At 33.0% G+C, this 24,671-nt stretch overlaps 5 protein-coding genes across 8 annotated transcripts in view; 3 read left to right on the forward strand and 2 right to left on the reverse strand.

Annotated features, from left to right (window-relative positions):
- The window catches only part of LOC112468725 (cytochrome P450 4g15-like), a 13,372-nt gene extending 10,715 nt beyond the window's left edge, over positions 1-2,657 (forward strand). Inside the window, exons 4-9 of the mRNA XM_025038038.1 lie at positions 6-99; positions 199-622; positions 815-883; positions 1,755-1,923; positions 2,043-2,217; positions 2,344-2,657. Of these exons, the coding sequence (XP_024893806.1) occupies positions 6-99; positions 199-622; positions 815-883; positions 1,755-1,923; positions 2,043-2,217; positions 2,344-2,536 (1,124 nt within the window). The 3' untranslated portion in view covers positions 2,537-2,657. The remainder of the gene's footprint in view (positions 1-5; positions 100-198; positions 623-814; positions 884-1,754; positions 1,924-2,042; positions 2,218-2,343) is intronic.
- On the reverse strand, positions 890-1,746 carry LOC112468742 (cytochrome c-like). The gene is made up of 2 exons (XM_025038073.1): positions 1,399-1,746; positions 890-1,189 (listed from the first exon to the last, which is right to left on the reverse strand). The coding sequence occupies exons 1-2, from the start codon at positions 1,529-1,531 to the stop codon at positions 1,005-1,007; spliced, it is 318 nt and encodes a 105-aa protein (XP_024893841.1). The 5' UTR covers positions 1,532-1,746; the 3' UTR covers positions 890-1,004.
- A 462-nt stretch (positions 2,658-3,119) lies between the features above and the next one.
- On the reverse strand, positions 3,120-7,719 carry LOC112468740 (monocarboxylate transporter 9-like). Its single transcript, XM_025038067.1, has 10 exons — positions 7,612-7,719; positions 6,871-7,081; positions 6,550-6,676; positions 5,336-5,550; positions 5,159-5,249; positions 4,821-5,092; positions 4,314-4,711; positions 3,844-4,142; positions 3,560-3,754; positions 3,120-3,488 (listed from the first exon to the last, which is right to left on the reverse strand). The coding sequence occupies exons 2-10, from the start codon at positions 7,060-7,062 to the stop codon at positions 3,313-3,315; spliced, it is 1,965 nt and encodes a 654-aa protein (XP_024893835.1). The 5' UTR covers positions 7,063-7,081; positions 7,612-7,719; the 3' UTR covers positions 3,120-3,312.
- Positions 7,720-8,915: 1,196 nt separating this feature from the next.
- LOC112468729 lies at positions 8,916-17,882 on the forward strand. The gene is made up of 18 exons (XM_025038044.1): positions 8,916-9,174; positions 9,421-10,139; positions 10,548-10,674; positions 10,754-10,897; positions 11,021-11,148; positions 11,224-11,358; positions 11,474-11,756; positions 12,016-12,171; positions 12,239-12,430; positions 12,533-12,695; positions 13,155-13,183; positions 14,556-14,656; positions 15,109-15,379; positions 15,786-16,033; positions 16,196-16,457; positions 16,552-16,779; positions 17,118-17,312; positions 17,490-17,882. The coding sequence occupies exons 2-18, from the start codon at positions 10,050-10,052 to the stop codon at positions 17,666-17,668; spliced, it is 2,931 nt and encodes a 976-aa protein (XP_024893812.1). The 5' UTR covers positions 8,916-9,174; positions 9,421-10,049; the 3' UTR covers positions 17,669-17,882.
- Positions 17,883-18,843: 961 nt separating this feature from the next.
- LOC112468741 lies at positions 18,844-23,323 on the forward strand. 4 transcript variants are annotated; one of them, XM_025038072.1, is made up of 11 exons: positions 18,844-19,175; positions 19,568-19,893; positions 20,005-20,275; positions 20,477-20,640; positions 21,183-21,336; positions 21,440-21,628; positions 21,717-21,761; positions 21,927-22,122; positions 22,358-22,683; positions 22,813-23,004; positions 23,124-23,323. In XM_025038072.1, exons 2-11 carry the CDS (start codon positions 19,825-19,827, stop codon positions 23,273-23,275), a joined length of 1,758 nt encoding a protein of 585 aa, XP_024893840.1. In that variant the 5' UTR covers positions 18,844-19,175; positions 19,568-19,824; the 3' UTR covers positions 23,276-23,323. The 4 variants fall into 4 exon arrangements, with proteins under 4 accessions (XP_024893840.1, XP_024893836.1, XP_024893839.1 ...); XM_025038068.1 differs by having other exon boundaries at positions 18,846-19,175; positions 21,717-21,806; XM_025038071.1 differs by having other exon boundaries at positions 18,846-19,145; positions 21,717-21,806.
- Positions 23,324-24,671: the final 1,348 nt, after the last annotated feature.

A 24,671-nucleotide genomic window follows, 5' to 3' on the forward strand; every position in this document is an offset into this window, starting at 1 on the left:
GTCAGCCGTAACGGTTGATATTTTAACGGAAACAGCGATGGGAGTTAGGAAGGAAAGAAGACAGAAAACCGGATTTGAATATGCCATGGCAGTAATGAAGTATATATTTTTTTTTCTTCTTAAAATTACACGTAGCATTTTTTTTTATTATTTACTTATCATATAGAAAACGCACTCACTATAATATGAATATTGTAGATTGAGCGATATTATACACCGAAGACATTATGATATATCACTACGATTGGACATGTTTTTCAAATATTCGAAGCTTGCCAAAGTTCAGGAGAAACTGCTCAATATTGTTCATACATTGACAGAACATGTGATCAAAGAGAAAGCAAAGGATGTCGAAGAAAAACTTGTGAAAGATCAACAAGTAAAAGAAGTGCAAAACGATCAACCAATGGAAAATTTGAATGTGACCGAAAATACGAAAAATGCTAATAATAGACCCGCTAATTATATGCATTACGTAAGAGATGACCTCGATGATATTGATGAGAACGACGTAGGTGAGAAAAAGCGACAGGCTTTTCTAGAAATGATGTTCGAACTGAAGAAGAATGGGCAAATGACTGACGAGGAGATCTGGGAGGAAGTGAACACCATCATGTTTGAAGTATGACAATTTCTTTTTGAGAATAAATGTAATTTTATCATAAATCTTTGAGAACGTGTACATGAACTTTATAATTTAAACTTTTTTTAACTTTTTCTTCTACAAAATACCTTGTGCATCGCAAACTGTATTGCTATAATAAATTACGTTATTATTTTATACATCAAAAAGAAATTCATTGATTTATTACAGGGTCATGATACCACGGCGGCTGGCTCGAGTTTTGCACTTTGTGTCTTAGGAAATCATCCAGATGTTCAGGTATATTCATTATTACTATTTTCGATGATTGATTACAATAATTACATAATTAATAACATAACCCCATGGTTATGTTGCATTTGTGCAGCAAAATTGCTACATACTGTTTATTAAAACGCGGTTATTTCAAAGTAGCTAAGAAAGCGATCAAATCTCTTCGATCTTCGGCCTTCTTGACACCGTAGAATGCCATTTTTGTTCCCGGGATAAATTTTTTGGGAATTTCGAGGTAGTCGTTTAAAGTCTTCTCATCCCATACAATAGCTTTTTCCTTCAGAGTTTCCGTGAAATTAAATCCCGGAATAGCTAGAAAAAATTAATAGTTACATACAAATTGTCATACTATTATTCAATATATAGCATTATATACATATTTACGCATAAATATTATTATATAACTATTAAATAACTGTTAAAACAATTTTTTTCTGAATTTATTTTTGATTAAATTATTTTCCTATATTGATATTGTCTATATATATATATATATATATAAGACATTGGGGCATTAGTACACCTACTTCCGCAAGTTTTGCCCATGATGTCATGCAGGTTAGGACCTATCTTATGTTTTCCACCCTTTTCCGTGGTATGACATGAAGCGCACAACTTCATAAATAATTTCTTACCATTGATCGCGTCACCCATCCTATCGGGTTATTTATTTGTTTCTCTCGCTAATTACATTTATATTTAAATTAAATTGAAATTAAAATAGTAACTCCATAAGTAATTCAACGATATTGCATTTTACGATTTTCATCAATCTCTGTTCTTGAGAAAAGTCGATATATTGCTTGATTTCGATATAACAATCGTAATAATTTAACTCTTTCCTTTTCTTTATAATTTAATGATTTTCATCGTGCAGGCTCGTGTGCACGAAGAATTGGATACGATTTTTGGTGATAGCGACAGACAATGCACTTTCCAAGATACTTTAGAGATGAAATATCTCGAGAGAGTTATTATGGAAACTTTGAGACTTTTCCCACCGGTACCTTTGATTGCCAGGCATCTTAACGAAGATGTGAAAATAGGTAAATTATCTAATTAAATGCATTACTATAACAATAATATTAATCGCGTTATAGTACATATTTAAAAGAACTCATTTATAAATTAAAAAAAATACATTTAATATGTTTTATATTAACAGTTACGGGCAATTATGTTCTTCCGAAGTCTGCCACGGTACTGGTCGTACAATTTATGACGCATCGGTTGGAGAAATATTATCCAAATCCAACAGTTTTTGATCCAGACAACTTTTTACCGGAAAGAATGCAACAAAGACATTATTATGCTTACATTCCTTTCAGTGCTGGACCGAGGTATTTAATAATTAATAATATTTTTTTAGTAATAATTTTTTTCTATTATCTTTTGGGATTTTTTTAAACTATGAGGTTGAAGAAGACATTTCTCGCGAATATTGTTACAATATACATTTTTCAAAGGTCTTGCGTGGGACGGAAATATGCTATGTTGAAACTGAAAGTTTTGTTATCGACGATACTGAGGAATTATCGTATTGTTTCTGATACGCCCGACAAAGATTTCCAACTGCGAGCTGATATTATTTTGAAAAGACATGATGGATTCAAGATCAAAGTCGAGCCGCGTAAACCAGCATCGCGTAAAGATGAATAACCGGGAATTAACAATCCCATTATCCGCGCAAACTATAATAATCTAATCAAATATAAATATATATATGGATGTACTTTAGTAAGAATTTTATTTTTTATTTATTAATCTTGTTTGAGTAAATATATTTCTCTAATAATTTATCTAAAATTTCTCTAAAAAGCTATTTAATTTTTCTAAAGTAATACAATATTTTAGACGAAGAAGAAAATCAATACATTGTATTTAATGTACCAAAAATATCTTCAAGGCTATATTTTACAACTCATATATAAGATATAAGTTTATATTACTAAGTTTATATTAAATTTTCAATTATTTTATCAATTATTAAAAGTTAATAATTAAAAGTTAATAATTGGTAATAAAATTACTAATTAAGATTAATCTACTAATGTATAATTTTGAGCAAATAAAACACTTAACAAAAATGATGTTGTTCGATCTTACTTACATAAACTCATTAATATATTTTATATTCATGAGTTCAATAATTTTCTGTAAAAAAAATGTAAACAATTTGTGTTTTTTGTATAAGAATTTAAATCAAATTTATTTATTTGTATGTACAAAAAAATTCAATATTTATTATAAAATATAAAATTTTCTATATTATAACCAGCAGATAGCTATTTTACATACATAAAAATTAACTTGCTCCATGTATGTACACCGAGAATAACTAAGAATACTAAACATTTTAATAAAGAAGGAGCAAGAATGCAATTTGATAAGTGGATCAGTAATAGTCACTAATTCTCGAGATGTTCTACATCTCTTCATTCCCATCGATAGTCGATAGATTTTGTGTTAGTTTCTTGCGCGCGTTGCTTTCGCCATTTTCTGAAGTCTACAAAGATGAATTGCAAAGCCCAAGGTAAAATAAAAACACTATTTAACACTAGTAAAGAAATTTGATACATTTTGTAACTACCAGTCCAATCCTTAATAATTCCTGCAACAATATATACATATGTAGTTATATGTATTACGAATCAAAACTTAATACGGTCTTTCTCAACTTACCTACGATGGCGCCGAAAATTATCGTGACTAAAGTGCAGATGGCAGCGTTGAGGCCGTAAGCCGAGGCAAATTTTTCTATTTGGAGATCTTCTATGATAACCAGAGGCTGCGGGACCAGCAGCCACGATCGCACGGCTCCAATTAACATTATTGTAATTAACGCGCCTTTTATTGTACCCTCATATAGCAGGAATCCTATACATATCGTGATTTTTATTAGACATTTCAGAAACTAAAAATTTGCGATAATTTATTTATTCAATTATAAAATTGATTGTACTCACCTATTCTTGCGAATCCCATCAAGATTGTGGCGATAAAGAATATATACTTTGATTTTACGTTTATTATTAGTGTAAAAATTGACAGTAAAATTTTTGACGCCAGCTCGGCTATTCCACTGATTGTGACGCTCAGTGCGGCATAGGCTTTCGGGTATCCCGCATCGGTCATCATAAGAGGAAGTAGAGAAGAGAAACCAAAGTCGGCAGTACACACGAAACTGACGCCGAAGCACAAATTTATGAAACAGATATTCTTCACCAGAGACATATCCACTAGATCTCTCAGAATGATTTTATACCTTTGGTATTGACAAAATAAATCGGAGCGTAAATTATATGAAGATATAGAATTATATATTATGATATTATTAAATATATAATAGCAGGACTATCAAAGTTCTACAGGCTTAAGATATATTAACCATAAATTATATAATTCAATTACACAAATAACTGAATTGTATACTTACTTTATTGCCTTTTGTTCTTTTTCAATGTCTTGTTTTTCTTCTTTCTCTTGGATTTCCTTATCTTGTTTCTCTTCCTTCTCCTGAGTTTCCTTTTCTTGTTTCTCTTCCTCCTCCTGAATTTCTTTATTTTCTTTCTCTTCCTTTTCCTGGATTTCCTTTTTTTGTTTCTCTTCCTTCTCCTGCGTTTCTTTATCTGTTCGTCTTTCACTATACTTCTTTTCTAGATGAAGCCGTATGTCGCTTAGTACATAAGTCGTGCGAGTCGCCAAATTAACTAAGCTAGAGGCCGAGATAGCCGATGTACGCCTCGATAAACTTTCCCATATAGATCCTGATTTCGCTCTCCAACGCATTCCGCTCTCAATTGCTGAGACTGACGCAACTCTTTGTGCAGAAGGCTAAACAAAATCAATGTAAATATGAACGGACAAATATAATTAAATGGAAAAAAATTTTAATTTAATTGACAAAGAAATGAGATAATCTTATCATCGAATTTCATGTCACCTTAAAAACTTCATTCAGCAATGGTGTATTTGTGCCCCTTTCTTCCTTGAGACTACGAAGACTGCTCCATTTAGTCTTGGAAGATGAGTGGATCACGTGGATAGTTGAACGACGATTCGATAGTGCCAATTCTTGAAAGACTTTTTGTTCCTTTTCGCGCGCTCTTTCAGCACGAACCTCTGCCGGATTTTTAGCGTGCCATTCCACGGGATGCATCATTGTCATTCCAACGACGCTATTAAGGCTTAGAGCACCTATGATTGCCGCAGTACCTATAACACAAACGACAAACAAAAATAAGTTGTAAATATCTGGAACTTTGCCTTTGCGACACTTACCGCGAAAACCGTACAACGCCAACATCCTTTCGCACAACATAGGATAAACAATTCCGCCTAACGCAACAATGACTTGCGACGCGTACATCACCTAAATAAGAAAGAGAAAATTTTTTTTAATAAACTGAGAATTCAGCGTTTTTAAACAGACCTGAGCATTAGCCATAATTGCTTTACTTTCGCTCTTTTCTTCACGAAGTACGAGTTGAAAACCGTATTAGTAATTGTCATAATCAAGCCCAATCCAAAACCTTGTAGAAAATAAATAAAAGCCATGTCATATATATTTCTAACGAAGACCAGGGCGATGTTAGATAACGCGAAGAAGAGTGCACCCACAGTTCCAACCGGTCTTGTAGAATATCTCTTCAACAGTGTATTGGTGAGCAAACCTGCACAAGAAATATTTCTTTGTGTTCAATGCATAAGTGGAAAAAAAAAATTATGTTATTAGTTAGAATAAAATACTGTTTAACGAATGTAATCTTTCAAATACTAAAAACTTTGTGTTTAAATCATTTTTATAATAAGATCTGTTGTCTATTATTTATATTTTACTATCTGTTAATTATCTTTCAGTTACAAACATCTGTGTTTTGCAAAATATATTATTTTTAAATATTATTACATTACGATATTTTATAATAGTAATATTAAATATTATAAATAAAATTGTGCGTATTTAAATTAAATTAAAAATATTATTTATTATGTAACGATAACAAAAGATAAATATAAAATTCTATTTAATTTCTTATTCGAGGATCGTTATTTAATTCATAGTAAAATTTATTATCTTCGCACTCGAGTGACAGTAAAAGCGCATTTTTTTCACTAGAAATAATGCTCTAATCTGATAATTGTGATATGTTCCAAGAATATGTGATAACGAAATGTAGCGTACGTTTTTTCGTAAACAAGAATTCGATTATAGTTAGATTCGAATAATGCGCCGTGAGACTTTCATGTATCGGAAACGTATTAGGATTGCATACGTCGCAAATATGTGCCGGATCGAAACTTCAGTACACACGTTATTCGATTTTAATCCTTCGTGCAAAATGTCAACGACAGAAGCTGCAAATTTACAGCAAGAAGCTGATGGCTTAACTGACAACGTCGATAAGAGCAGAAAAATTACGCTTTGGGGACGTCACTTAATCTTCTTATCATGTGGATGCAAATGCAAATTTCTTCTTCCGAGAAAAGTTTCATACCGAGGAAAAAAAGTGCGAAGATTACATATGTCTTTGCAAACACACTATTTACAAATTGTTACTAATAAATTTGTATAGAAATCTTCAATTGATAACTGTGCAAATATAATTTAGTGTATCACTATTTTTTTTCTTCAATTTTGATTATTAAACACATGTCACATGCGCGCTTACTGGCAATAGAATAATTGATCATAAAGACGGAATTGAAGAGACTCGATGCCATGCCTGCCTGGCCGGAATCTTCAAGAAAATCGCCAAAGATTATAGCAAAACACGATCCTGGGCCTATCGTGGTAAACTAAAACAGCAGGAAAGAAGTTGTTAATTACACATCATAATACCTATATCTACATACAAACTCGCTCATGTTTGTATTGGGAAAAATTTCGAAATAATTTTTAAGTAAATATTATTATATTAAGAGTGATATAGCTGTTTCAATAGCTTTGAGCACTATTTTATCATTTATTATGCATTATTATTATTACTAACGAGAATTAATATCATTGCCAATGCAATCATCCATCCCCAGCCACCATCTGGCGCCAAATCTTCCAGAGTAATTTCATCCTCTTCATTAATCAGTTCTTCTATCTTTGCAGTTGCATTCTTCTTTTCACTTTCGACAGCGTTGTTCAAATTGGGCGCATTTATCGTCGTACCGTTGACTTCTGTCACCGTCATATTACGATAAATCGCGTCTCTGATTTATTTGAACACATTAAATAGCGTCACGTTTTTTCACAAAATAAGAAAGAATTATAGAAAAAGTATTTAATAAAAGATAAATATATGCCAATACGAAAATAGTATTTACATATAAATATATTCTACTTTAATTATTATTAAAAACAGTAGACATTAAAATAATAAAAAGTGATGTTTTACATTCAGTTTCTGCAATAACGTCTGACAGAGGTAATTCATTTATCCATAGAAAACACAAAAAGTTATTTTTTTTAATATTAATTTATTTTATTGGATTTTTTCCTTGCATTAATAAATACAAAAGTAAAAATTCCCCAAATGATAGTCAATTTATTGACATGAAATATAATTAAACAATAATTTTTTGAACAGAAACAGTTTTACATAAAATTATTTGTATTTTCGTTAAGCATTTACATGTAATTAATTTAAGACAGCACATTTTCTACACCAGATTAATTAGATAAAATTATATTTTTGCTATTTTCATTGCACCGAATTTGAAGATAAGATTTAAGTATTTACCTAGCAGAATATTGATAGATAAATTTAATGCAAACGTCAATGATTCCGATACACTTCCACGATAATCGAAGGTAGACGGTTTCCGACTAAGCAGGGCATGCCACAAACGAGATTTCGAAGTTTCTCTTATCTTTGTACGAAGTGTCATCATACTAAACACCTATTCTTAGGCCAGAATGAAATATTAGCACTGTAGGATCCGTAAGTACGGAATTGCGGAGAGAGAAGATCCAAATGTAAACTTGCCTCATATACTCTCTGATTTACAAATGCTCCAATTCAGTTAACCAGTTCATTATAAAAGAAGATTCTTTAATTAGCATTCTTTATATCTAATCTAATAGATGATAAATTGGAGTATCTTAATATGGATTTACCACTTCAAGCATGACAATTTTGTAATAAAATGCAAATTAACAAAAATTTAAAAGTTGAACAATAATTCGTAATATAAATTATAAATTTTCTTCGATTTTTCCATTAAAAAAAACGAGATTAGTATATTTAGAAAAGAAAAATATAATAACCAATGTTTTTATTGTAATAATTTTATAGAAAAGTTTGTGAAGATTGTGTGTAGAAAAATCGTGACAAAATAAAGGGTAAAATATAATCCATTTAATAATTATTAATAACATTAAAAAGAATAAGATAATATGCGTACATACTTTGATTTATATTGTAATGTGATACGTTACAATTTCGGTTCTTATTAACTATTACTGGTTTACGAAAGCATGTAATAATTTTATATGTTTCAACAAAATAATATTTAACAAAGTGCTATGTACATATAACGGTAATTTATTTTAAAATAAAAAAAATAATCAACGTTACAAAAAAACTATCAAAAACAAAAACTATCTTTATAAGTAAACTGAACCTAAGCAACGTTTACCCAGTTTGCACATATAACTTGCAGTTGCATAAATTAAGGCGCTATATCAGTGAATGTTATAACGTAATAGTAACATACTTATCTACGTACTTATCTACATACTTATCTATTCTACTTATAGTATCGATTGCGGCGTATTAGCACAGAGTACCAAATACATTGAATATAATATAATATTAAAGATTCAATTTTATTGTAATTCATAGCAATTAATTTTATTATCGGACAAGATTACAATGTAAAATACACAATTATCGCATTGTATATTCCATCGTGAAATATTGTGAAAACTTTATTGCAATTATTGAAGCAATTTTATTGATAAAAGCATAGGTAACGTTTTATATATATAACCTATCGCCTGGTGAGTGCTATCTATATATATGTATGTGCAATGTGGGCACAGATAAAACGTCCAACCAACGAAGGTCGGCCAGTGTTGCAAACGATTCGCATGTGACCACAGTGGACACTGGCGTTAACAATTATTGGCTAATTATATCAATCGTCTCCAATTGCTCGCCAAACAAACTGCAAAAACATTTGTGTTGCTGACTAATAAGAAAGAAGTAAGGAGTGAATAATGTACGAATCGGCACAAATTAACTAACAATAAGTTGTTCGAAGCATCTTATAGAAAGATCAATTTTTTTTTATTATTAATGGTAAGTTTTATTATATTTATTATTTACGTATCATGTGTCAAGTAATAATTTTGTATAGTTTCTACAGAGGCATTATACATTGTGACATTATATAGTATAACACATACTTAATCGATAACGTAAAATAATGTAAATTTACGTATAGCTGTCACGTTATCATTTATTTAATAAAATTTATTTATAATTATTAATATATACGAACAATATTCAATTATAATTTTTTGCATATGTTATCTTTTATTCCAGATAATATCAAAAGATAAAAAGCGAGAATGATAATGTATTACTTGCAACTAAAGATAACTTATCGATATTAAAAGACAGAAAATTTACTAGACAAATTACGTGTACTTTTCCATCGACATGTGACACAGCATAGTAGTTATTTTCTTCGTCATGTTCGCCAAATACGGATTGACTACGCCTTATATGTCATGTAACTCCCTCCATTTGCTAAATGCCAAAATAATTTGTCCTTGCTGTTACGTAACATATGCCTATTATATGTAACATTATTTATTGCTTTGTAGATTTTGAAGTAGGTATACGATTCGATCGACATCGCTACGCACACGTATTGATCATTTGTACTAAATCCCCTTCTTGACCGATGTGTTTTTCCACAGGAGTAGGAGTAAAAACAAGTGGAGAGGAGCAATAGGCAGCTTATATTATTCGATGCTTAGTCTGAAAGTCACACAGTAGTGGGCAAGCACGTGATTGGCATTATTAGCGAGCGGTATCGGTATCGATTAGAAAGAGTTCATGTGACGATGTGATTTAAAGAAGATCGTTAGCAACTTAACTCATCTCGGTAGTATTTTTCAGCAATAATAATTTATTATAAGCCACATGAAAAATCGTTTTTGTAAATAATGACAGAAAACAAGAAAAATGATACTAAAGGACAAGCTCCAGATGGTGGCTGGGGTTGGTTTGTTTGTCTTGGAAGCAGTCTAATTGCGGTAAATGTTAACAAAGTTATTATGAACGCTGTTACATATAGCTTGAATTATTAATTTACATTCCTGAATAAAAATGCTGTAAAGAAAATGACGCAATATAAAGCTACTGTGATAAAAGATGGTATTATACCGATGGAAATGGTAATACAAAAAATTATTTTTGCGGAACTTTGTATTCTTCAAAGTTCCTACTTCACAAAACCTATTATTTTATCTCTAGAATAATATATTATTGACTATTAAATGTTCAAGTTTTATTGATGTTACTGATAAATACGCGTATATATTAGAAATATAAGACGGTAAAAACAAAGTAGCGTGGAAGGTCATTTTCTTTATTTGCGATAATATAATTATTATATATAATATTAGAAAAAGTTTTACTTGTTATCCCAACGCACATTGTAGCTCTCTTTGCGATCCTTGGATCCATCATTCGGATTGCTTTTCAAAGATCTATTAGAGGATCTCAATGTCGACTCCACAGGAACATCAGTTATAATGAGCGTCTTAGATGCCATTGTCAATTTTTCTGGTAAACATTATACAAAACTTATACTTATGTTACTTTAAAAGAAAAAATTATTTGTTCTTATCAAATCATAAATTTACAGGTTTCCTAGTCGGTCCATTACTAAAAAGATATTCTTACCGACAAATCGCATTTTTTGGATCTTTATTAAGCTGCAGTGGTTTAATAATTACATCGCAAGCTGATAGTATGCTGTATATTATTTGTTCCTATAGCGTGTTAGGAGGTATACATATATATAGAATCTGTTTATTACAAATTATATAATTTTGCTGTCCTGATATTAAATACATGTATTATTATAAATAATATTTCAGTGTCTTATAGATATAAATTTATTCTACAACAGGTCTAGGTACTGGCCTTGCCACGGCTTGCTCTTTCATTGCCTTGAATACGTTCTTCGACAAAAAACGTGGACAAGCAGTGGGTTTTTCCATGGCGGGAACGGCGTTGGCAATGATGGTCGTACCGTTGGTAAGTGGTATATTTGTAAAAAAAAAAAAAAAAAAAAGAGAGAGAAATGTTTTAAATAGCAATTCATTTATGCAGTTAATACATATGCTGCTGGACATATACGGATTTCGCGGCACAACGCTCATCGTCGGAGGATGGGCATTACATTCTGTGATAGGATCATGTTTGTTACGTCCACTTGAAGAACGACCATCGCCACCGCCAGTCAAAGTAATTATTTTATATATAATCCACAAAATATCGAATTATCACATAACTTAGAATTTTTAACATCTCGAATTTTTATATTAAACGAAATTATTAATGTATATATATTTTTTTTTAGAAAAAGCCTGATAAAGACCGAGAGCACGAAGCTTTATTAATGAAACCAAATCCTTCTGGAGCACGAAGAATGTCAAATGGATCAATGTGGACCAAGGATCAAGATACAGAAAATGGATCAATCTCACCTAAGAAAGAATCGTTCATGACGAAGATAAAAGCAACTTTTGACTTGGATCTTCTAAAAAATTTCACGTACTTAAATGTCGTTTTAGGCTGCAGCTTCGTTTACGTGGCTGAGTCAAACTTCAAACTGATGACTCCTTTCTTTCTCTCGGATATCGGTGAGAGAATATGAGTTGTACAACTTAAACGTAATCAGTACCGTAGCAAAGGATGTCTATTACTTCGCTGTTGAAAGAGCTCCCGTCTCTCTGTTCTAAACATGAAAAGTTGTCCGCGCCTCGCATACATACAAATCTGTTTAGAACAATATTATGGAGACCTCGATGATCGATAAACACACCGATCTCAGCAAACATCCTCGCTACGGCACTGCTCGGGAGTTACATAAACTGCTCGTAGGAACTTGACGATCGGCAGGAATGACGAAAGCGGAGGTCGCCTTTTGCCTGTCCCTGACTGCGTTCACCGATATCCTCGCTAGACTTCTGCTGCCGACGCTATTCGACAAATTCGGCTGGAAAAAGCGCATAGTCTTTTGGATTTCCAGCCTCTTTATTGGGATCACGCGCTCCAGTAAGTCTCTAATCGAATTTAAAAAGAGCTATTGAAAGAAATTAAAAATTCTTTTTTTTTTACACAGTATTAGCGGAACAATCGGAAAGAACACCATTGATTGTCATGTTTGTAATAGCTGGATTTTTGCGTGGCGCTACATTAGTGAATTTAAATCTCTGTATATCCGAGTGTTGTACTTTGAAGAGGCTACCAAGTGCATTTGGAATATTTATGGTGTTTAAGGGCTTATGCGTAGTCACCATGAGTCCTTTAATTGGTACGTTTTTATACAATACGAGACAATAATGTTTCTTGCATTGTATTAAAATAAAACAGCATGCAAATTAATCCTTCGTATATTTATTTTCTGTTGAAAAAGGATACATCAGAGATGTCAGTGATAGCTACAAGATCTGTATTCACGTGATGACCGGCATGATACTTACCACATTTATCGTGTGGAGCATTGAATTTTTATATGGTATCTTTTATAGACAACTTATCATTGTTAAGAAATTGCAACAGCAAGTTGTAGCAGAATAGTATTTTAAATTTAATATAGTAAAACAAGTCCAATGTATTTATATTAAACACATGCGTCAAATTCTTACGATTTAGTACGTCACAAATACTAATCAAATAAATCATTCTTTTTCAAAATAATTTTTTCGTCAATTAATAATTCTCATATAATTAACAAACTAACAATTGCAAAACGACGATTAGTTATGCGTTAAAATTTTTGTCGTAACGCAATTATTTTCCTGATACTCAAAAAAATAATCCTTGTGCATTAAATCAGATCAAATTCTCAATGACTTCATAATTTGTAATCTTTCCGATGTACTGATATCTTATCTACTATAGATGCAGCGCTATATTGGTATTTTCACAGGTGCAAAAAACTCATTTCTCGTCTGTTTATCCAAAAAACTTCCTTGTCAAATCAGTTATCATTCTGCGTACAAATAAAAAATCTGATCATTGTTTTCAAAAAACAGTTGTCGGAAAAGATTATCAAATTGGACGGGTCTGATAAATATTGACTCCTAATGTAATTGGAGTATTTATTTGCACATCTGTTTATGCTTCTTTTAAAACTGCGTTTTATATCAAATTGCAAGGTATTTGCGCGATAGAATCACAGCTGATGTAACATGATATAGCATAAGTCATCACTCGTGTCGTTGCACTTACGCGAGATGATAAGGCGCGTTTATTAATTTGCATTGAATCACATAAAAGTGACTATAAATTAAATACCCCGAGCGCAGCGCTGCATGAGCGCCTGTATTCAGGCTCGCGAGTGAAAAGATTACGAACGATCGCGCTTGGTCTCGGATGGAGTAGCGGAGCCGGTTTTCATCGCGCTTCCTCCTCTTCGGCCAGTCTCGGATCGTCCGCAGCTCGCGTCGGAGCATATCTGCCCTGGCTTTATGTGCCAAACATTTATATTGGAGCATCTCAAGAAATCCCGTTGGGCATTTCAATGAATTTCCAAAATTGACACGCGTGAGTGTTAACGTTGTGATATTTATACTGCGGCGTTGAAAAACTTTCCGACTGTACTTAACATTAAATAATGTACTCCGATAACTGTTTGCCAACGCGGAGGCTTGACGACTCGATTAAACATTTTTACTTGATTACAAAGTAAGCAGTTGTCGCGGAAAGAAGGGAGAACGACTGAGTCATTAATACAGATAGCGCTGATAAAGAGCAAATAAAGGAACAAAGTTGTTACTTGAGATAATTATTTTTGTGCCGTTTAAATAACTGGTCGATCAAACCAGCATTCGTTTTCGTCACTTCATTTTAATCATTATGGATCTGTAAGAAACGTAAATAACTCGGGACAAGGTTAATCCAGTTGTCGACTTACAAGCAAAGTAAACTTGCAAAAACTATTAGGAGTTATTCTAGAAACTCTTTTATCAGTAAAGTTTTATTAGTTGGACCTATAACGTTTACAATTTTGTCAAGGTAATTGCTTTATTTTTCGTTATAAGATATAATTAAGATTGATAGAAATAATTGAACTGAATTGCGACGAAGTTTGTTCTTGTTAGTAAACATCACTATTTTATTAATTAATTAATTGAAGAAGTATTTGATAGTTCATACGGTTATTACAAAAAGTGTAAATATGTGAATATATAATAGAAGATGCAGCTGCTTCTAATATAAAAAAATATACGATTCATACGTATGTATAAATTATATGCAAATGCATAATGCATAAGAACCGAGTCGAAATGAGGAGCCTTATCCGCAGCGCGTAGCTTATCACTTGCTCGATCTAAATTTGTGATCGTACGTTGTCCGAACGATTAGATTTGCAGTCTGCTGATGGTACGAGCACGGAATACACGAAATCTTTAGGAACGTATTACTCCCATGAGACACTTGCGGAACGGTGATTGATACGATTGATAGAATGTCACGTGGCGTAGTAGATCGGGGCTGGGCATGGGCGATCGTTATCGGCGTGACTGTTATCAATGTAAGTCTTTTTTCATTATAATCGCTTTTAGAAATTTAAAGTAATTAATTCCTGTTGTTATGAGTGAGTTTTAATCTCCGATTTTAATTCTAATCAAAATTTTTCTTTAATATAATTTGAAGTTTCTTCTAACGAAAAATGGACTGAAAATTTTTGACGAAAATCTTTCAAGGTCAAAGATTTTAAGATATATTCTGTTCATATTTGTAGTATTTATGATGATAATTGGGCAATTTAATTCTCCATACGGCATAAAAATCCAATGTTAATAAAAATTTGAACATTTCATGAAACCTATCAAATTTATATTTTTTATCTACTTAAAATGATGATCTTCTCATCTGGAGAATTCTGTAAAAACGTGAACAATGTTCAAAAAGATGCGAATATTTGAACAATATAAAATTTGAGCAATATATTCTCGTAAGATTAACTGTAATTTCCTTCATCAGCTAGCCGTGCTCCCGGTCCAGCAATGTTTCGGCCTTATTTTCGCGGAACGTTTCGCAAGTCTCGGCATCACTGCGACGCAAACAAGTCTGATTCTTCATCTTAATGGAACAATAACATGCAGCCTCGGCCTGATAAGCGGTCCGATGATGAAGAGATTCGCTTTTCGTCAGGTCGCATATTTCGGCAGCCTGACCGTCGTCCTCGGAATCTGCGCCGCTGCCTTCGCTGTGTCTCTCTCGACTCTTATTATCACTTATTGCGTTATCATTGGTAAATAATTCACGCTACAGGATACCCGAATAAGAGCCGTAATATGACAAGCCGCTTGATCATTTGTGCTGAGCGCCACTGAACTCTAGAGCACAGTAGACTGATAAAAAGTAAGACATAGTGATAATACACGCACACAATGTGAAAGAACTTTTAGAATAGTTTAGAGCATGGGTTGCCGCGACGCACTCTTTGTTCGACACTCAGCGGCGCTCAACGTTGTAGCTCTCATCCGAGCTCCAGTCATTTCAATTAATAGAACAGACAATGATGTAATTGCATTCTCGAGGATCTTCAAGATTGCTCTGTAATTGAGAGATCTAAGACTCTTATGTATTAACTACGCTATTGTATCTTAAAAAGATGATAATTAATTACATTAATTACAAAAGTTTATGTTTAACAGGCATAGGCCAAGGAATCATTTTTCCAGCGACAACGTTAGCTTTGAACACGTACTTCCGCAAGAAACGCAACGTGGCCATGGGTTTTTCGGTTACGTTAACCGGTCTGGGCCCGATCTTAATGCCCCTTTTGATAGACGTACTTCTCGGGAATTTTGCCACGACTGGCGCTCTCCTGATCCTTGGTGGAATCGCCTCGCACTCTCTCATTGGTGCGTCGCTATTAAGACCGTTCGGAAAGCAGAAAGAGGTGAGTTAAAGGTACGTGAGAAAAAGCGCAATCTTATTTCCGATCCTCTCCATTTTTCATTTTATGTATTTCAGTCACCTCATTGTATCACATCAACAATATGCGAAATGTAGATTATATTTGGAAGGCTCTCTTTTTCTCTCTCTCTTCTCCCATTTTTAGCAGATTGTTCTGGTAGACAAAATTGCCGATATATCGAAAGAGGAAAGTTCACGTGTTGATAATGAGGCAAATGTAGAAAATAACGCCGTTCAAAACCGGTTATTAAGTGACGAGAACAATGAAGAGGAAAGACAACCGAATCATCGGCCAAAGAATAGCGAGACTGAAATGAAAAGTAGACATACTTCGTGCCTTAGAAAAATTGTTACGAACATGGATCTCGATCTTCTTCGTGATAATCGTTATATAGCGATAGTTCTAGGTAGATTACGAACTACTGAATTCACAGGTCTTGCCGAAGTAGTATAGAATTAAAATTTTGAGAGATGCATGTAACGCGTGCCTAAAAAAAACAGGTATGGGCGTCTCGTTGGTGGCCGAAACGAACTTCAACGCAACGATACCTTTCGTCCTGGCCGAATTGGCGAATCTCGACCGAACGTCGATCGCTACAGTGATGTCGATTCAAGCCGCCGCGGACATCACGGGGCGCCTTTGCGTACCGTTGCTGGCGCAAAAAACCGGCTGGACATGCAGGAATCTTTATGTGATGTCCCTGCTGGGATCGATCCTCGGAAGGACTAGTACGTACCGCCACACATAAGGTATACGAACACGAGGGATCTCTTCACGAGGTGATATCTTTGGGGTGGGTTGATTAGCTGGCATATCGTAAGACAATCGATACCATCCGCAAATCGTTGATCGTAATATTTGACAATTATCAAACCGCGGCTGAAATTATGTTATCGCAATACACATCTCGATATTGTAATGTATTTTAACACTATGATATATTTTGATTAATAATATTATACGATATATCTTTTTGTATTCATTCACACTCTTATTGATCTTCGCGTTCCCGATGTTTTATGTAAACTTCTGTACAAAATCAATTCTCATGTTAATTTCTTGGCAGTTTTGTCGACGTGGGGTGATACCTACGTCATCGTGATCGGAGTAGCTCTGATCGTCGGAATGGCAAAGGGAACCAAAGCTGTCTTCCAAGCTCTAATCATTCCCGATTACGTACCATTGGAGAGGCTGCCGGCTGCATCCGGTATTCAGATGGTTTGTAACGGCATCCTGTCTATCAGCGTGGGACCAATTATCGGTAAGGAGAAATTCTAAGTGTACAATGAAAGCAGCCTGTAATTTTCTTGAATATTTAATTTCAATCGTACCCAGATAACCATAATGTTTAACAGGACTGTATCGTTATCATCTATCTAATCTATTTTATCATTATTTTCTATCTTATCTATTTTAATCGACATTGAATATTTTTTAGGTTTGGTGCACGATTCAACAGATAGTTACGTGGGTGCGCTTTATTTCACATCCTTTCTCAGCCTGTCCTGTGTCTTCCTGTGGTCGATAGGTGGACTATGGGCTCTCGGTAGAAATACTCTAAAATTGAATCAGCGAAATCCATCGGGAGAGCAAGAAAATTCTCACGAAAATACGTAAATCAGTAATTTAGCGATTTAATATTTTCAATCTATGAATGCATGAAACATTGATGATTATAGAGTTTTTGATATGTTATATATACTTTTATACTGAGAATTGAATGTGGTAATTCTATGAAATCTCTCTGGCAATATTGTATAGAATTATTTATTATATTGATAAATGTAAAAAATTTAAAGTTTCTCTCGTATCAATAATTTTAATTCATCGATGATGTCATAAAAGTAAATATATGAAGCATATTATCACTTTAATTTTATGAAATTATCAATAAAAATGTACTTAATTTCAAGTTTCCATTAAAGTCATTAATGTACCTAATAATTCTATAAAATTAGCAATGTTTTTTTATATAAATATCAATTAATCACTTTTACCGTAATGTGTATATTGCGCAAGCATACATTATTTCACCTAAATGTATTTAATAACCCAAGATTACTCGAATCTAAATAAGAGCCTTTTTTGACACACGCATTAATAATTGCTTATCAACGAAGAAGTTGATACGCGTAACAACAAGGCGACTCACTTGTACAAGAGATATGAAAGCATGTACACATACGAGCATATATTTGCACACATTCGAATATATAAATCATCACTTAATCACATATCATCGATTCCTCCTATTTTCCTTCCTCTTCCTGCTTCTTCCTCGCCCGTCTTGCAATATATGCTGTTATAACAATCTGATAAGGATTAAATTACTATCTAAGTGTATTTGAAGTTAAAATTTTGCATCTATTATCTATTTTTATGTGTATTAGGTACAACAAAATCGAGTAGAATTCTGTGTAATCTTTAATTGTAATTTAATCACTATAATTTAAAAAATGCAATATGCAGTAATGAAAATGAGACTAAAGCCATGGATCAAATTGTAATATTTTGTGCTAATATGATATTGTAATATCATTGATTAGAATACAAAATTAAAAATTGATTATTCCCATGATATGAGATCTTTTTAATACGCACATAAGATTAATATGATGTAACTTTTTTTATATATAATAATTTATAAAGCAATTGATAATTGAGCAATCAATTAATATAATAAATGTAAATGTATATTACATTTCCATGGATTATACTTTACAATTATATATATTATATTTACGATATATATTTACGAGTATGTATACATTACATAATACTCATCTTATGGCAATGACCTTCCTATAAAGGTATTTCCTATTTAGCTTCATCTAACAATGTTCTCTCTCATTATCAAAGCAATCGTGCTCCGATAATGCATTGAACATCCATGGACTAAAGTGATCAGATTAGATTAATAGTAAGCTTAAGCACTTTCTTATCTTTCATGAAAGTGATGTCCAACGGCAGTGTAGCCTTTATCATTTCGCGAGACGCAATACTATTATCGGACTAGAAGAATATGCTAAGTTTTGTGCTATTTGCTTATGTGTGTTATAATTACTGATTCATTAGTGTTAGACCAATTAAATCTGTGAGTCAATGTACAAAAAGGAAGATAAGTGTAACAACTTATTTTTACATGCATAATATTTTGTAATCTAATAGAGGAAGAGAAAGAGAGAGAGAGAGAGAGAGAGAGAGAGAGAAAAGAGAAGAGATAGGAGAAAAATCTTTTCTTACTATTATTAAAAATATATATCAGAAACTTAACTATAACCTTAATTTTATATCAAAGATAATATAATATATTGTATTAATAGAGTCTTGTGTAGAACTTATTTATTTATCACGAATAAAATAAGATTAATTGTAATGAAAAAAAAATTGTACTTTTCCGAATGGAATTATCAATGAATTTAAATAATCGCGGTATCGATCGATGCAGATAAGATTGACTACCTGACATCATCGGAAACTGCAAGTCATTATTACATAAAATCAGTATTATTACAGAATGATTAATCCACGAGACGTTGCAAGTTTTGACGTTTTAGTGAATAAAGTGTGCTGTTCACAATTGTGTTCAAGTAATTGTTGATACAACTGCTCACAAAAACGGACGTGAATAAGTGTGAAAGCAAGACTCCGTGCAAATTTTTATTTTACAAAGTGAATTTTTATTCTTGTTGCAAGTTATATTTCTATTATTTTTAGACAATTAATCAATATTATACTAAATTTTATTATACAATTTGACTTTATATTAAAAAATGTTTACGAAAGTGCCGCCGAATGGGGGGTGGGGATGGATCATTGTGTTAGCTGGAGCACTGAGTGGCGTAAGTTATCAACATCAAAACCCGAAAAATGTGTCAAAATAAATCAATATCTGTTCAAATATCAAAATTCTCACTCGAGAACCGAGATTAATTCGAATAAAAATTTTATAGCTATCAACTATCCCAATTTTGCAAGTATTCGGATTGATATTTAAAGATTCTTTTGCCACGCTTAATCTGACTGCAACAGACACGTCAGTTATAATCAATGTAAATTTGGCATTCGGTATGATACTCGGCTTAATCAATGGGCCTCTCTTGAAGATCTACGGTTATAGAAGAGTGGCGCTGACCGGAAGTATAATGTATGCAGTTGGTGTAATACTGACGGCATTTGCCAACAGCTTTGCTCTTATTATTATTTGTTATGGAGTGCTAGCCTGTAAGTAAATCAGAATCGTTCGTCGGTCATTATTAATAATATTTTATATATGTATAGCAATTATATTGTGACAGAGAATATTATATTTTTTACTTTCAAAGTAAATACTTCAATTACAATTATAAACAAATATTTATTATTATGTAAATAAATTAAAACGATTATTATTATATAAATTAATTACTAAGTTTGTCTACATAGCTATTGGTATAAGTATGTCGATGTCTGCATTCTCTCTGGCGACTAATAGTTACTTTACTACGAAACGATCACGAGCTGTAGGCATGGGAATGACTGTCACAGGGCTGGGTCCAATTCTTATGCCTCAAATAGCATCTTTCTTACTTTCATATTATGGTATTCAGGTATCGTAAAAGTTACGTTTTTTGGTAAAAAAGAATAAGTTTAACTAAATGAAGAACGCAATGTATTGAAGAAATTTAACGTTTTTTTAATATTCTCGACATGTATGAAATGAAAAAATCGTGCAACTTGCAGAATTAATTCGGTCATATAAAAAATATAATCTATGTAAATACAGATTATAATATAAATTTATAGTTAAAAGTATTTTGATAAGAGGCATTTCCTCCGATGCAGCTTCACTTACAACGAATGTTGCCGATCGTAAAGTACAATGGCAACTGCTTATCGATGTGGGTCGGACGATGAACGTCTGTTTATTTGCAATTGTTAGTTGTGCAATCTATAGCTAACATTGAACTGATGTGATCTTCTATGCATTGTCGATCTGTAACATCAATAAGGCGTTTAGTGAAACCAACTTCTTTAATTCCCAATTAATTTGTCGAGAGTTACAACTACTTATGAATTACTGCTAAAACAAAAAATATTATAGATTTTATTAAACAAACATATATAGTACAAAAGATATAATTATAAACAGGGAACCATCTTGATACTTGGCGCTTACAGTTTTCACTCGATGATAGGCGCATTATTGCTACATCCGATCAAATGGCATATGAAAAACGCACCCATTTGCTTAGAGACAATCCCTGAAAATCCTAAGACTTTGACTGACATTAATGATAAACAAGGTATCTGCTAATAAATAAAAAAATATATATATACATGGTAAAAAAAATATATACATGGTAGCAATATTTTGATTCTTTGTCAGCAATTTGGAATTGTTTGCAGATACATTGAATTGTTACGAGGAAGATGAAAGTATACACTCTTCGATGCCGGCAATAAATTATCAGAGAAAAAGAAGACTAACCGTATCCAGCATTGATCACGATGTCGAAGTTGGAAGCATTTATGGATTCGATACACCATTACCCCGACAAATTTCTACAGACGGAACCAGTAGGAGCCGACTTAATCGTAGGTTATTACAAATTGATAATAAATAAATTAGTTAACAATTGATTGGGACAAAAGCGATTCTAAGAATACAAATTTCATATTTCAGTATCGTACGACTCAAATTACGACACCGAAATGTTGATGATGAACGGTACATCAAAAACGAATTTACCAAAATATCCATGGTGGAATTTATGTAACTATGCCAAGAAGATTGTGTTGATTGAAACTAATTTTTACAAATGCGACAGATATTGAATACAAATGCAGATTTGTAATTAGATGCGTTGAAAATAATATACGTATTTTTTTATAGCAAGAAGCGTAGATAGTGTTCATCTCGGTAGTAGCATAAAAATTTTTGACGAGCCTATTCCAATAACGAAAAAATTGACATTTGTCGATAATGATGTAAGCAAAAATAATGGTACAAGTCAGAACGTTGTGGAAAAGGATTCGCTATTAGAAAAAGAGGCAGATAAATGTTCAATCAACGAAAATAATGACAGCAGGTAGGTATGAAAATATATCCATGATATGATAGTAAATAATAAATAAAATAAAAAGATATTTCATATATCTATTTTTACCCATCTTGTTAATGTTGACGTTAAATTATCACCTGCATCACAGAAATGCGCGATTACAATATATGGCTGTATTTATAATTACATAATAGAAGTTTTAAAGAAAATATATTAAGATACTGTTTTTGAATTAACAAATAATAGAACAATCACGTTGTAGCGGCAAAAATAATTCGGCCTGTCACCGAATTCTACAACGAGTGTCTGACCTTTACGACTTCGATCTTCTGCGCGACCCGATTTACGTGAACATTATGTTGGGGATGTCAATCGCGATTTTCGCCGAGATAAACTTCTCCATGCTGACGCCGTTTATCCTCGCTGACATGGGTTTGACAACGGCAAAAATTGCCAACGTCATGAGTATCATCGCGATAGTTGATCTCGTTCTCAGAGGCGCGGCACCCTATCTGGGGGAGTGGCTGCGTCTATCGTCCAGGATGATGTACATGCTCAGCTTGTTTCTTCTGATAATTAGCAGAACCTGTAACGTATATTGATTATCTTTCATTATTGAGTTTTGACAAATGAAAACAAGATAATGTATAAGAAAAGCTAAAATTTTAATATATCAATAGATTAATCTCTAGATAGATTAATTATTTTTTGGCGCAGCGCTGATATTTGCGAATAGCTACGCTACGATGGTGGCCGTCGCGATCGGTTTGGGAGCAGCGAAAGGAATTCGATCGGTGTATATGGTCTTGGTCGTACCCAGCTACGTTCCCATTCAAAAGTTACCCAACGCATCAGGAATTCAGATGCTGACCAACGGACTGTTCCTCATGAGCGCTGGTCCTATGCTCGGTTTGTGAACAATAATATTATATATAAAATGGCTAAATACACAACCACTGTTCTTCAGATATAATTTGTTAAATGTTGTTAAAGGAAACCTAAATAATAAATAGTCGATTTGTTTACAGGTTTATTACGGGATAATACTGGAAATTACACCATCTGTATTATCCTACTCAACTGCGTGACCGCTATTACATTATGTATTTGGACAATAGAGATGCTTATTCGAAGGAAATCTCTTGCGCGGCAAAAATCACAATTATCCGGAACATCTTAGTAAACTCAATATAATTATGTATCTGTAAATAAATTATTTCCAATTGTACGTAAGTTCCAAATACGGTAAAAGCGTGAATAGTAAATATGCAGCCTAAATACACTTCGAACGTAAGAGAAAGATTGTATGCGGCAATTTTCGATTTCACGAATCATGAAAGGGAATTAAAAATTCCTCCGCGTTTCCTCCAAGCGGCACAGCCTATCAGCACGGTCGCAATTAAGGTCGTGTCCTTGTTCGATACCATTTACCATGGAAATGGATCTAATTAAAGCGTTAGTCCTCTCCAGACACGACTGAAGTCTTTAAGACAAACAACGGCGTACCGCCGTTGTAGACACAATGGTAACATCTTTTCCCACTATCTTCCGGTCGGAGTTCTCACGTTTCGCTGCGCGACAGGCAACGTGTGATCTTCCCGAAGAGACCTGAAAAGGAAGTTCGAAGGTCAATGAATTGTAGATATTGTTGCATCAAGCAAGTTAATCTATTCGACGCTGTTAATTTCATCTTCTCCCGCATCAAGTTCTTGCTCATTAAGTGTAACACCTCTTTCATGACATCGAATGGTTATAATATACGCACGATATCACCTAATTTTCCTGTGACGAGCCTGTAGCACGGAAGTAATGTCGTTTCTTTTTTATCAAGGAAAAATCTAAATGAAGGAAAACTTAGAAACACTGAATGTTTTTTTTAAATATATTTTTAATACAATAGTAATTTAATAGTAATTTAACAATATAAAATATCGTATATATTTTTAAACGTTGATCGAATTATCTTTTCGTACGATTTTGCTTGATGTGAATGAAAGGACGAGCTCGAAATTCCCGACACAAAGTCCCGTTTCACCGTACAATTGGAAGAAACTGACTTACGCGATATGCATATAAGCGTATCACGTACGAATGTATATTTGGATGCAGCCGTACTCAGATAGTCGTGACACTTCTTGGCGGACGTCCAGCTTTACGAAATCGGCGAAAGTGATCGAACGCGTGGTTGGCAAATGCATAAAAGACGAGTTTTAAGTGACGTATAAACGCGACGGGATTTCGAAACAACCACGCCCGCAGTTTTCTAAAGTCGAGGTAATAAGAGACGTGTGATGCTTTTTAATTAAATAATTTATCACGCCACGTGAGTATGATTTAATATATTAATAGTCAAGAATATTGTATTGCATCGTATATGGAAAAATATGTGACATGATTCGCAAGAGTTAGAAATATTTTCTTAATTTGTTGGAGAAATATAAACTTATACTAATTATTTTTATGTGCGAAATATTAAGTCATCCATTATTCATGATTTATTATTTCCTATCCGTTTTCTATTATTCATTATGTCTCATTGTTTTTTATGTCGCGCTAGAATTTATTCTTTTAGCGTT

Source organism: Temnothorax curvispinosus, unplaced genomic scaffold, assembly GCF_003070985.1.
Source record: "Temnothorax curvispinosus isolate PA1 unplaced genomic scaffold, ASM307098v1 QBEX01001931.1, whole genome shotgun sequence".
Lineage (NCBI taxonomy): Eukaryota > Metazoa > Arthropoda > Insecta > Hymenoptera > Formicidae > Temnothorax > Temnothorax curvispinosus.